Source organism: Acanthaster planci, linkage group LG17 (assembly GCF_054643075.1).
Source record: "Acanthaster planci isolate LZ-2023a linkage group LG17, COTS_SCS, whole genome shotgun sequence".
Lineage (NCBI taxonomy): Eukaryota > Metazoa > Echinodermata > Asteroidea > Valvatida > Acanthasteridae > Acanthaster > Acanthaster planci.
The window spans coordinates 6,474,056-6,488,870 of NC_141793.1; the positions used below are offsets into that span (position 1 = coordinate 6,474,056).

The following is a 14,815-nucleotide window of genomic DNA, read 5'->3' on the forward strand; positions in this document are numbered from 1 at the left end:
TATATAACGGATAACTGAGCACTGACATTGAATAAACCAATCATATAATTGCCTTAGAGATCACTGGTCACCGTGAGATTTAGTCAGTCCTGTATCACTTGTATTGACATTAATTATAATCTTTATTGACATTGGGATCAATTACCTAATCACAGAGCGGTGGTAAACTTCCACCAAACGAACAGCCCCTAAGGCATAGTCCACCGTTCGTTAACTGATATCCCCCCTTGCGTCAGGATAGCCGCTCATTCTTGCGTAAGGTTAATAAATATATTTGTGGGGTAGGCCAGGTCAATTCTATCTCCGATCCGGCCAGTCTGCTGGTCCGCCACAAAAAGGTGTCAGTTGTCACGCCGCAAGAGCAAATCGGAGCGCGTCACTGGCCGACTCCACCTCGCGTCTGGGAAGTAGAAGTGATTCGCGACTGGTGACGTCATGACGGTGAGTGTCCACTTCGAAGCCGTCCGGTAGTTTTTTCTGGTAGCATAAAAAAATTCCGTCTGGAACCCGCCGCGCAAAAATGTAGTCTGTGTCATGTAATCTTTACGGAACCAGTCTGGAGTTGTATCCTGATAACTATTACAGTAAAGACCCAAAACGTACGTCAGCACCAGACTATTGAAGCCCTGTTTTTCTGCACATCTGCGCTCCACTATCATAGGCCGTTTTCCAATACTCAACTTCGTCTCCGTCTCAGGCTTCGTATAGGAAACCAATCCCCAATTGTGGGCCTGAAGCGTTTAACTTAAATTGAAGTACTGTAATGTCAGGCTCTTTTGCATCTTACTTGATGTTTTGTGGCACTATCAGAGTTACTATTGCGCTTATAACCTCAAAGTCAGGAAGTAAAAAACAGTTGAAGCCTGAGACAGAGCCCAAGTCGAGTATTGGAAAACAGCCATTACATGGAAATTTAGCAGCTGAGAAACAACAATGGCGTCTGTCAGTACAAGTGACGTGAGTTTGAATTACTGGTCCCGAGGTGTAGGTCAGTTTGACTACCTCCCTCCGCTTGGTAGTCAAACTGACCTACACCTCAGGACCAGTAATTTACACTTTTTTCCCTCAAACCATGCTGTATTTATATATTACGCCATTGCGTAAACCGGCTGCTGAAATCAGCAGCTCAGATACTACCAGTCTGAGCTCAAGAACAGTTCCGTGCAGAATCAAATTTCCGGGGTTCCATGGGGGAGGGGGACTTTGAAGATTTCTGCAAATCACACAAGACTTAATATAATTGCTACAGCCACTATAATGATGGACTCGTAATTTCGAGTAGCAGCCTTGTGCACGGCCGGGCGCTGCTAGGGGGATGTATACCCCTCCCCCATAGTCAGTTTTGTCGGCAAAATCACGGTGCTATTGGCATGAGCGGAAACAGAGGGGGGATAGAAGAAGAGGTAATGTAAGTGTCAGGTCGGGAAATCTGCCAAACTTTCGTACTCCTTCCTGAGGTCAGGCATTACCACACAATAGATTAAAAGGTATTTAAATGAGCCCTCAGCCATTTAAAATTCTAATCTATTATGTGGTGACGCCTGACGATAGGAAGGAGTACGACAGGTTGGCAGGTATGCATTACCATGTCACAGTCCATCAGCACAATTAATGATCCCATGGCCTTATGACCGTTCAAAACGAAATTGCTTCAGTGCATGCTTCTTTGAAGGAAATGGAATAGCCCCCAAATCGCATTCCTCATCATTTTCATGTTCAAAACACATAGAAAATGCTGGAGGGCACAGTCCCCTTTTCACCTCCCCCATCCGCCATTGTCTGAGCTAGGATATAATTATGCAATCAGATTCCAGGTTGCAGCATTTCCTGTATACAGAGTGTCCCAAAAAGGAAACCCACGAGCAGAGGCACAATATCGGTTTTTATCTTAACTCAAGAGTAATAGGGGGTCCTAAGCATTGCTTTTATACCCTGGATGTATCTTATGGGATCATCACCGTTTTTAAGAAGAGACAAAAGTCTATCGGTGAAGTGAAATCCAGGTTTCGAGAAAACCGCACTTAAAGGTGGTCTCTTTTGCAACGATCATTTCTCCAAGACTTGACTTTTCCTTGACTACAAAAAAGACCTCATAAAAGATCAGTTCTTAGATGACACCAAAACCACAAAATCATATTTAAAGGAATCAATTAAAATTGTTCATTTTGTAAACAAACCCATTTGCCTGTTCGTAAAAACGCTGGATTTTGTGTGCATAACTTCGTGAGAACGATTCTTATTGTTGAGTGCCAGGTGCAAACTGTTACATTGTACAATCCCCGACTCACTTTTGTGCGGAGGCTACCATTATAAGGGCCAAATACCAATAGTTTTTTCGAGTTACTGTCTCGCCATGGCGAGTTAAATAACTGAATGTGTATTTCACCGCGGCGAGTTAAAATATCTTGCCGGGACATCAAATTGATATCCCGGTTTTAGATTGCTAATCAGAACAAAAGGGGATGTCACATTTCAACAAAGCTTGTCTTCCAACACAAAAGAAAACAAAAGAAATCTTATTTTGTGTTGTGAATTTCCACATTCACATGAGGGGTAGACAGTTTTAATTCCTCCCTATATTTTCCAAGCCTCAAACAGAAGCAAGCAGACTTGAAAGTTACATTTCAACTTTCATCAGTCCAAATTTATTATTTTAAAGTGCTGAAAATGGAGATCCAAAGCAGTACTTTTACAAACGCAACGCATGAAATACCTCACAGCTTTGAACGCTCAAAGCATTTTAGGTTACTTATTAGTGCCCTAATATCCTTAAGTGAACACGTGTCATGCACAGGAAGTGTCCACCCGTGTTCAGATGTAAAAATGAACTTCATCCAATGAGCTCTCGACAAAAAATACCTTATGTATATGCCCTTCCCAGCGCCCTGCGCTGTATAGCTGATTTGTGACGAGTGAACGCATGGATGTGAGGTCAAAGAGCCTGGGGATTTCAATTCAGTTGGTGAAAAAGTGTATGTTTGTTTTCCTTTCACCTTCAATTCACATTTTTCGCCTGTTAAAATCTCCTAAATCATAACAAATTTCAATGTTACAATAATATCATTGAGGATTGGTCCGAATGGCAACACACATTGGCTAAAAATATGCATGGGGGTCACTATACGCTGTTTTCGATTTAAAAAAAAAATCAAAACTAATGGTGCAAGTAGGTCTTTAACTTAGCACGAGAAATTTAAAATAGGCACCCTTAAACTCTAAAAAAAGGTTACATTTATGTTTTAATAACAAATTTACTGCTTTCAGTAAGTATGAAATTTACCACATAAGGGCCAGGGTTAAGAGGGTCTTTGCAACCTCGGTCTTACACCTCAGCACGTTCCCAGAAGGATAAATCCAATTGCGGTTAAACTGATGCACGTGCACCATCCAAAAGGTGCCTTTCCACATAATACGTTTTTGGGGTGTGTTGCGTACACGTGTCCATGGATTTCAATTTCACGGACACAAAAATCTACCCCATTAATAGCACACGACGCGTTGCGTTCGGTTGTCAAAATCGCCCTAGGAGCAAATTTGAAAATGATAAACATATTTGGAATATATCTGGTGAAAACCAATATTTTCCTTGAACTGGATGTCTTCCCAACAATCTATTGCAGTTTTAGATTGTTACCCAATGTCGACATTGAAAGCGAAAAACAGAACCGTGTGAAGGTAAGGGGTGCAACTGATAAAAAAAACCATCACGTGATGTTTTCAATATAAAAGATTATGACTGTATACGATTGTCCGTAACTGCCGCTCTCAAAGGCCCGGACACATTGCTGATTACGTTGATCCATGGACCTGTTTCCCTATATTCAAACTGTCACTCCTCACTCACTGTTATGTTGCCCACCAACCACATGTTCGAGCTCTTAAACTTTTCCACTTTTGCAGCGTGTCCGCGTATGCTGGCGGCGTGCATCACAACAGTCGAGTAGTTGGCTTTTCTCTTCAAGAGCGTGTAGAACTTGGGCCCCCATGGGAAAATATTGGTGTCAAGCGGCTGAATGTTGACGTGCACGGGTTGGTCAGTGTTAAGTAGGAAGTTCATTACGCCCTGATCCGCCACAAGCTTTCCAGACTTCTCGTTGTCAGCCATAGCTTTGATCCATGCCTTAACAAATTGAAGTGACACATTTGTAGGTTTGAAATAAACAAAACCGGCACAGTGATTCGATTTGTCAGTCCGAAGAGGATAAGGGGATCTAGAATCAATCATAGACAAGTCGAAGTCTCCTTTGAAGTAGGGAAAAGGATCTCGGAACCAGAAAGTATCAGCGTCGCTGAACAAAACTTCGTATCCCTGTTCAAGTAATTCCAAGATGTACTTCTGACGCTTATTAAAAAGCGCGTAGTACTGACGGCGTTGAGTGCGTAGTATCTCCTTACTCGTGGACTCTCCGGAGTTGGTCAACACCACATGTACAGCTGGGTCAGCCTTTGCTCTCTTACTTAAATACCGGTAACATTTCTGGTCCTCTGCTATGATGGTCGTGTTCACACAGACTCCTATTCGTTTGATACTTTCCAGCATGTTGAGAGTTACGTCCATGAAGCCCAAGTTTGTCGTGGACAACATGACGACACCGGGTCTCATCTCAACGTCTGCGAGTGTGCAGTTGGACAGAGGTCCGCGCGTTTGGACAAATGCTTCGCCATGGTACCGGTACACTTTCTTGGGGTCTTTTTGTTGACATTCACAACCATTGGGTACCCTTGGATATTTACGAATAAACCCAGGATACCCAGCAAAATCTGCAAAATAAATGGAATGGGAGTATTATAACGTTGGTTAGTATTTAAGTTTAGACTACTTCAGAACTATCATCCAAGTAGGAAATCGTCTGGGCCCACCTAACTGTACACATTCATTTGCTGTCAAAGGAGCACACGTATAGTCAAATAAGGTATGCGTTAGTTTTGTTAAAGTTCAAAACATGCTGATATGCGTCGTAGTATGGCGAGGTCGTCGAAAAATTGTCGACGTATGCCAGCGTATGGCTCATACGTCCCGCATAGGCAAGCTATAAGTTCTAGGTAAGCTATGGGATCGTTGACACACGTCCATACACGTTACTTGTAAGTTACTCATAAGTCGGAATACATCGAGGTAATGTCTATCTTACCTATTTTTTATAACCTATTTTCTAGCGTATGAGCAACGTGCTTGGAACTTATGAGTAACTTATATCGAACTTATCTCTAAGGCATATTGACAGACCGGTACATTGACGTATTTGACATGTTCCGGACGACCACAGAACTTACTGGACGTGTTTCAGTAAGCTACCGTAGGCACTATATACGTTATCTATAAGTTATCGAAACGTTCTATGTAAGTTATTAATAAGTTATGTATACGTCCAACTCTTTATGAATACGCTACGTATATGTCCAAAATTGAAAAAGAAAATCGATAGTCCAGCGTATTCGCCATTTTTCCATACGTCGGCACTGACGCTGGCTAAAATGTCAGTGTGTGACAGGGCCTTAACCAACATCAGCACAACAGCAAAAACCTGAAGTCATGCATACCAATCACCAACGTCGGTATGACTGAACGTTACCAGGTCGACTTCAAAATGTTGGCTGTTTGCCAACAGTAGCGCCGTAAAAGTGAACGCGACAGTTCCGACGATTGCCGACGTCGGTCCAACATTTCATTGCTCTAGGCCTAGCTCGGAGAAAACTGTCTGTCGAAAGTTGAGTAAGTATAAGTTTACTGAATGACTAATATGTGCCGGCACTTGTTGAAGCAAATTCAAATACTTCAAAATTAACATCATTGATCAGCATTGATTGATTCAGTATCAAAGCGCAGCCACAGATGGTTTTTTCTGAATAGAAAAATCACGTGAAGCTGCAAAAGCAAACAATAAAGCTGTAGCTAGCCTATTCAGAGATAAAGTTGCCTTTTCCTGATCAATAACATTGAATAAAGAGCATTCATGTTTTGTTTTGCTTTTTTAATATCAATTTGGTAAATGTAGCCTGCAATCTGTACGGAAGGATTAGTGTCAGGTGCAACCTGTAACTACTTCAATCTCCAGTTGGTTTCACTCCATGTGTCCTACAGTAAGAGAAGCAGAGTCAGAAATTAGAGTTTCAATACATTTGAACAGGACAGTTCCTTTTAAATATATCAGAGCAGTTATTGTAGATTTCCCCTTCACGTCCTTAAAGTAGTGCACCCCATTTATTTGTCTCAGCCCCAAGGCAGCCCATGGACTGATTACTTCGACCTATGCTTCGACATGTGAGGCTATTTGAATACCTAATGAGCCTCATTAGCCTGTGCACAACCCATAAAGAAACAAAAGACAACCTCAGCTATGTGGCTTTGGCCACTGCTACATGCACTTCCCAAGATTAACTACAGTCATATTCTTTACTTCCTTTCTTGCTTTGCAGATAAGGTCAACGATTCATAGAGGTTTTCAGGTTTTGGTTTATGAATCTATCTTTAGTGACATCATTGTCAAGCATTTGGTTTTAGTCAATTTTATTGGATTTTTCATTCTAAGGTTTGGTTTAAGTGGTTGATTTTTCATCATGATATTTCTGTGAATAACTTTATCTTTGTCCTTATATGTTTAAAAATTTGGATTTGGCAAATGAGTCAGTTTCTCCCGACTTTACCATTCAAAGGTCAGTTTAGATAGAGTTTCTTAGATGTGCAAGTTCCCCACAATGTGCATTTTCCCCACATTATATAAGATTTTCAGACTTAAATCGCAAAGCCCCAGTTTCCTTTGGCCCCTTTCCCGTTAGTTCGCCCCAGATGTACCCACTCGACCATCAGAAAATACCCTCGTCGCTTGCAACCTCGCGCGAATTCATACTTGATTCTAATGCTACAACCTGGTTCCAGCATGGCCTCAGTAATAAGTTACGGCATACGATGACACATATTGCAGACAAAATTTCATGAGTAACTGTAGCACAAATCATACCTAATTTGTTATGTTATCAGGAACAGTCTTTTCTCAAGATTTCAATGAGACGATCCCTACTCAGAAAACTTTATACTTCCCCAAACAGGACATGCTACACTGACGATGTTTAAATAATTGGCGAGAGATAATGGAACGCCAAAGCAGAATTTATTCACGGAAACAATCTACATTACAAAATATTCCACAACTTTAAAACAAAATGGCAGCATTTTTCAAATCATTTTCAAACGCAGTCAAAACATGTACCAATTTTGTAAGAAGTACATTGTTTGTCGATTCAACCTATGAAAATGGATGCCAACATTAAAAAAAAAGTCAAGACTCTCGTGAAAAATAAATGTCAGCCTTGTTAAAAAAGAATCTGCCCAAACTCCGTGAAAAGTAATTTCGCGTAAAAAACTATGGTAAAGTCTGCCGAAAGACCTATGCCAATAATTATTGTAAGAAACATGCCAACCCACTAAAGAAATGTCAACATTGCAAAAAAAAATGTGCCAACCCGGTGAAAAATGAATGACCGCCATTGTTAAAAATTAGTCAAGATTCGCGTGAAAATACATGTCAACAGACACTCAAAAAAAATGTCAGCATACCGGTACACTCGAGAAATAAACGTCAACGCACACGTTAAAAACATGTCAACAAACACTACATGTACACGCGAAAAGTGGCAATAGCGGTCGTTGCTTCAGCAGGTCACGCGACGAGTACGCACTCTAGATTACAGACGCAGATATCCAATAGTCGTACAAAAGCCGTACAAAAATTTCAATTTTCAATATGACTGTTTGTGCACAAAAATGAGTCAGTGCTGTAAGTTTCTATGTAACATTTGCGATTCACCATAGTGCACCTCCAAGAGTTTGCCGCTTTGGCCAATCACGATGCGCGAAATTTGTCGACCTAATGCGCGTTTGGAAAGGGTCGACAGATTTTGCGCGTTGCAAACTCTTAGAGGCACACTATTGTGAATCGCCCGTATCATAGCTCTGTGGTTAAGACGCTCTTCATTACTGTTCTTCCATTCTGACGCGCACAGCGAGCTAAATAAAGTACCGAAGTGACTATGTCACGCGCATAACTAGTGTGTGAAAGGAATTAGCTCGAGAACCTGGGCGTGAACCAACAAGGGCGCGTATTCTATCCGTTTGCACTGTACTTTCTGGTTCAAAATGACGTCACACTTCGGTACTCTATAGAGTAATGAAATGTTCCACTCTATTATAAGGGAATGATACATTTCATCTCTCAAATGAATTATTCTTGTCATTGTACGAAAGTGAAACATTCATTATTTGTTTTATATGATGTATGTATAAATCCTCTTATGGTGTGCTAGAACAAACGGTCCGCTCGTATTTACGTTCCTCATTTTGCAAAACAGATTTGCACAATATTAATATAGTTCCCGTCCATTAATTTATTTTTATTGGGGATGAAATAATGGCAAAAACCAGTCAAGTGAAGTTCTATTCAACGAGTACCGTGAATAAAACGAATACTTCAGTGACGTGATCAACAATTAACCAATCAAGTGACGAAGATTTATGTAGGTATTGCACAATCACGAATCGGAGGTCTATTACTATGGTCACACGTTGCGCTCAAGCATCTTCAAAATGCTTTTGAGTCGTGCATTTAGCTAAATTTTCGCCGTTCCGTCCATGCCCATATTCTTTTGTATTGTTGTAATCAAATTCAAGGGTAAATCCACAATCTATTGGGGGAAGTTTTCTTGGCCATTGGGACGATAACATTGCGACTTTCTAAACGTAACATTTAAACAGCTAGATTTTGGGGATTTTACACATATGTTGGAAGGAATAGAAATGTAAATAGCCCCCAAACCGTCTTTGAATCCCTAGTTTCATCATCACGTGCGTATGCATACTCTTTCCCTTGAACTGTTGCCCCTCCTTTGGCATATTAAGAAAAAAATGGACTGTTATTACCATCATAGTTTCAAAAAAAACTCCCTATCGTGTACGGATTATACTCTTGTAAAAATGACAAAACTGAATAACTTATGAGACAGAACATCCGACAACCAACCTCTTATGTGAACAAGAGGAGTAAAAGAAGTTTTTTAATTATTTTATCTTTATCACTTCTGAAGAATTTTTAACTTAATTTCTGCGCGTATTCAATAATTAATTTGTGCAAGAAAACGTGACCCTGTGCGGTTTCATAAATAATGAACAAGTTCTGCATACACGCCGTTTGGATGTGTTCAATTCCCCATAAGTATTAAACATCTATCCACAGAGAGCCACAACAAGGAACGGTGAAACAGAGTGACAAATCCTGCCAAATGGGACCCTGATGACTGTGGTTGCTATCGAGACTGTTAAGCATTAGAAACAATTTTTAGAACGTACTTACTGATAATGAAGGCAATAAAGGCGGCTGACTGCATGAAGAACAGAATCTTGAACAAGTTGTCTGTGGTTATCACACTAGCTTTACTTATAGCAAGAGCCATTGCAAAAGAAATGATTAAATTGCCACGCTGTAACCTAACATCGACTTTTTGCCCAGGACTTTTTGCCGTTCAACCTTACCCTCTCTTTCCTGTCTATAGAGGGCGCAGTCATTGCATTCGATTCGCTCAGACTGAGGGGTGCACTGAACGAATTCAATCTCCATTAAAAACAGTATAGAATCAACGGAGTTTGGGCCCCATGGCAGGCAACTGAAGTCCCTGGGGCTTCTCAAACAAAGAACAATGTGGTGCTTGGTCCTTCAGATTTCATTTGATTTTAAACAATGAATTTTTCATCATCTGCCAAACACAAACTCACCCCCCTCCAAAACAATGAATGTTGCCAAGTCTTCTCAGCAGCCATTTTTCAAATGACATCCCTCACCTTTCTGACAAAATTTCAATCACATTTTTGTCTGCTTTGCCCCCAGATGGGTGCCCCTGAATCTATAGAGATGATTCTGGGCCATACTTACACAATTCCACTATTTCTTGGCCCACACAGACTCTGTAAGGGCTACTTTTAAGCGCCTTCTCCTGGTGGAGAATTTTCCTTCAATTATTTGGGAGACATGCAACCTGAGTGCTGGGCGCGACCGTCGCTCGTCGCGTAATTTTTTGTATGGGCGTGGTTAACTGCAAGCTCGATCAATTTAGTGAACACTTAGGTCGAGTTCGGCGGCCTGTTCTTGACACGGGTTTCTCGAACGCCCGAACGGCAGGAACGCGACTCAAAAACACTGTTCTCGGAACAGGATCACACACCACCTCTTCGTCAGGGTTTTACAGGAACACACGGAAAACTCGCGAGATTTTGATTTTTGAAAAGCTGCAAAAAGTAGAGAGATGGCTTCCAAATCCATAGACAATGGGAAGTTTTGCAAGATTAACATTAATTATTTTCCGTAACACAGAAATGAATGTTCCTGTTTATACAGAAAAGAATTCAGCCCATCGAAACATTAACTCTCGAATAACGTAGCCTACATGGACGCCGCCATGTTGCATGTTGCTTGTCACTATACCAGCGGTAACCGGTTGTTTGTTCCCAGCGTTCGAGCGGCCGACCCACAAACAACAAATCGAGCTGTTCGTGAACAGATGGGAACATGCCGCCCAAACTCGGCCTCGGAGACTTAAGTTAGAAGGTAAATTTCGGGCTTTACTTTCCTATTATAAAAACGTCCTCTTACCAACTAATCCCCCCAGAAAAAATAACTGCATACATATAGGCTCGAATCCCAAGTTGCCGCTTACAAGTCGAGCACTTTTCTGAGCTACCATGCAACTGGCCGAGAGAGCAAACTTTATTATAATTGCCCCCCCACCTTCCTACGAAAAACGCGAGCGCAACGGTATGCCCACCTTATTAAACTTACTCCTAACCCTCCTAGAAAAAATTACATGAACAGGGATAGGATGAAAAGGGCTTTTATGGCATTAATTGTAAAGACTGGACGTAGGACATCGCACGTTGTGTACAAAATGCGCGGTCGAACAATGGCGGCGCGTTGCATTTCAGGAGAGTAATGTCATGCTGTATACTGTGTATTTAGTCAAAATTAATTGTGGAGAAAACCTTTTTCTCATGGGACGGAGGCTAAGCCCTCGACCTCTCTCACGAAAACAAGCAAAAACTAAACACATATATATATATATATATATGAATATCGTTTCCGAATCACGGAATTAACTGACCATTCTCTAATTAAAATAACCCACTCGAAATCGATGATATTAACCTGTTTTGTGTATGTGTGTTTTTTTATTCGTTTTCCATATCTGCGGTCTTGCTTGAGCAATATCTTGACTTTGCGTCGGTGCAGTCGTGATTTGTTCAGTGTGTAAAAATTTGAGAATTCGCAATACCCGCCAGTAAATATATGATGTCCAAACTGTCCACTTGCTTTTCTGTCTGATTTCGATGAACCAACACTGAAAAACTTCATCAATAAAATGAAATAAATTTAGTTTAATTCTTAAATTTAGTTTTACACACTCACAAGAAAATTTGCACTGGCATTTATTCATATATTGAATAATTTTTTTCAAACCAACATGTGGCATACTGAAGTGTGAGAATGAGCGCAGCTATAATGAATGTCCAAACAAAGTTACTTACTACAGACACTTATAAATCAGATAAAAAAAACTTGAGTTCACAACTTGACCAAAGACTTACATTTAACAACTACTTTCCGAAATGAAAAAGTCAGTGCTAACTGAGAACAAATATAATTTTATAATTTAGACAAAGTTTATTTCATTGCGTTGACTTTGCTTGTTTGTTACTTCATTGAACAGAATCGTCAACTCTTTAGTTTCATCTTTACCCTGAAGAAGAATTCTGTCACTTACATCACATCGTCTGTTTTGGTTCAATGTGTCTGCAGATCTGACAAAAACAAATCATGGCTTTCTTGACATCTTTTGGTAAAATCTGGAGAAAAACAAACGACAAAACATTCAGTTTCTGAAACCAGAAGTGATATTTCAGACGGTCCCAACTTCAATATAGTTAAGTCCATTACACTAAGCCTGATAGGCTGAATAAACTGTCATAAATTTCTTATATAGGCCTGAAGTCAAGCATTATAAAATACAATAGGCATGCAGCAACTTTCTTTTAGTGCGCCTTACATGTCAAAAGCTGTTCCTTCTTCCAAACCTCAAACAGTTTTTGAAAACTTTGTTTGAAACTATGTCACGCAACAAATGCACGCAATGTTCGTTATTTACCTTCCTGAAAACAGGAATACGCTCAAAGACATAAATATCCGCCCAGAGTTGAAGTGCACCCCAAGCGGCAAAGGAAAACGTTATTAAGATTAATAACACAACACAGAGTAATAACTTATTAAGATTATTTATGTCAGTGGTTAGTACAGACATATAAACGCCACTAAGGATTCTGTGCTTAAAGGGTTAGCGCAGAATGGAGATCGTAAGCGCGGAATTCTGCTGTAAGCAGCACCATGAAATTGGGCCCAGAACGCGTGCAAGAACCCGCTTGGAAAACTTACAAACATCTGTCTTTCCTTTGCCGCTTGGGGTGCACTTCAACTTTGGACAGAGACATCAATGGCTGAGTTCGGGCGGCTTGTTCCGTATGTTCACGAACATATCGATTTGTTGAAAGAAACCCGTGTCAAGAACAGGCCGCCCGAACTCGACCAATGTTTTATAGCGTGCAAAATTGCGACGCGTGTTGTCGCCCTTTGCTTCATGTTTTTTGTAGAGGGCGCCTTTACTGTTTTCTTTCATTTCCGCCCCCCGTGTATTAATCGTGCTCCAGGTAGCAGGCCTTGATTCTTTTGTTGTTCTTTTTCATGTTTTCTTTCTAATTTTGCGTTTTCGTTAAGAGTAAGTTGTTAAAAAAGGGTTTTTGTTATTGTTATTTTTGTTTTCTTTAAATTGGTTTTAACTCAAAAGTAGTTAAAATGTGCGTTGCGCATGCGTCGAACTATGTCTCCCAGAAATAAGTAACATTAACGTCAGCCACAACAGCTTTTCCTGCTGTAATTATGATCTTTCTAATAATTATTGTAAATCCATTTTAATTAAGATACAATACATAAATCATTATTACGTGCTTGCTAATATAACACGTGGATCTGACGAGATATTTGCGTGGTCAAAGAGAGTTGAAGAAAAGACACCGTCATAATGATAACAGAGTCTACAGTGTTTTATTCAGAAATACGGACTACTATAATTGAAAATGTGGTGCTGATTAAACGGGAAAGACTGAAGGAAGAATGAAGGACCGCTTGGAAACTGCCGGGATGGACCTTTCGTTGTAGTGGCAAGCTCATAATGTAATGTTTTTGCGCGGTTCTTATATACTGTATTGATTAATCGTTCCATTCATCAAGTTTGAGTGCATGTATTTTTGTCATAAAACATACCTTGTGCAGTTTGTAGTTTCGGACAGGAATCTCGTACACTGAGACTTGGTATCAACGTTTCCGTGCAAAACCGTGTTGAATCGATTGTTCCTGGAAAGCAGCGCATTTAGGGTAAATTTTGAACCTTTTCAGTTGCTGCAAATGGGAAATACTGTGCCAAGAATTTTTGAGGACTGCTTCGACAAATATCCAGTATTTCCAAACTCACGCCGAACTGAGAAAAGCGACGCATAGGCCTCGCCGACTGCTTGTGTTGTATTGCATGGATCTGCCGGTACGGTGTATGTATACGGTGCTGTGCTGCTGGTCCACCGCCAGGTTTGCGTTTGGGTCCGCCACAGTACTGAGCCCCGCAACACTGCCTGGTTGCTTGCCGTCGTCCTCATTTATCGGCGAGTAAATGGTTACTTTCATAGGGACTGAATCACAAGAACAATCCTATGTGTTCATCTCTTTTCCTTCGACACACTGAACATTGTAAGCTTAGCAACAAACAAGCCCGCATAAAGACTTGAGCTGCACATTACAAGGTACATGTAGAACGCGATTCAGCAAAGATTCCGGTCTGGGTACTGACTCCTACACTGCCCGCCTTATTATAGGGCATTCTCCACGTTCAATGTCTCGCACTCCATCATTTCAGAACAAATCTCACAATTATTTTGACCAGCTAATAAGAGTAAGATTTAAGTTTATACATCTTGGAGATAATGTAAAATATTTTGCATTTCTCCACGTCATTAAAACTCATGTTGATGCATTCCGGGGTCACATCGATGCCAGCTTACATGTTTATTCATGCATGCATCATGCATGGCTGCTGTGCAGTGACTTTCTCCCCATGACGTCATCAACCCAACGTAAACACAAAATTTGACCCCGCGTGTTTCCGAAATCGGCCCAGTTGGTTGTGGAAAGAAAATCGTCTCTTATTTCTTTCGTGTTGATTTTCAGGAGATAAATCCATTGTATACTGGATTCTAGGTGGCCAATCTACCTCCAAAACCCTCGATGTCGAAATATTTGAAGCCTTTTTAATACCACTTTAAAGAGTGACGAATTCTGGTCTTACGGTTATTATGTGAGAGCTGTTCCTACATACGCTAATTTTCTATTTGATTTTTTTTACAATTTTTTTCAATAAAATATGACAGAAATTATTTAAAGGTTAATAATGGATGAAACACAAACAAGAAAAATCAAGGCCTGTGGCTCAGGCGCGTATTTGCAAGCGCGGGGAACGGAAATAAAGAAAACAGTAAAGGCTCCCCATGTAAACACCATGAAGCAAAGGACGACAGCACACTACGCGTCGCGTTGTACGTCTTGTCGTCCCCGCGACGTGCGACACGACATACGACGCGAGGGACGACAGTGCAACGCCACAGGCGACAGGAATAGCGACGTTTAGGCAAAACATGCAACAATAAGGAAAGGGTGTCTTAAAGACAGCACGACGCAAC

At 40.7% G+C, this 14,815-nt stretch overlaps 1 protein-coding gene across 1 annotated transcript; it reads right to left on the reverse strand.

Annotated features, from left to right (window-relative positions):
- Positions 1–2,534: 2,534 nt before the first annotated feature.
- LOC110989327 (uncharacterized) lies at positions 2,535–9,505 on the reverse strand. The gene is made up of 2 exons (XM_022253631.2): positions 9,345–9,505; positions 2,535–4,761 (listed from the first exon to the last, which is right to left on the reverse strand). Exons 1-2 carry the CDS (start codon positions 9,442–9,444, stop codon positions 3,830–3,832), a joined length of 1,032 nt encoding a protein of 343 aa, XP_022109323.2. The 5' UTR covers positions 9,445–9,505; the 3' UTR covers positions 2,535–3,829.
- Between the last annotated feature and the right edge of the window lie 5,310 nt (positions 9,506–14,815).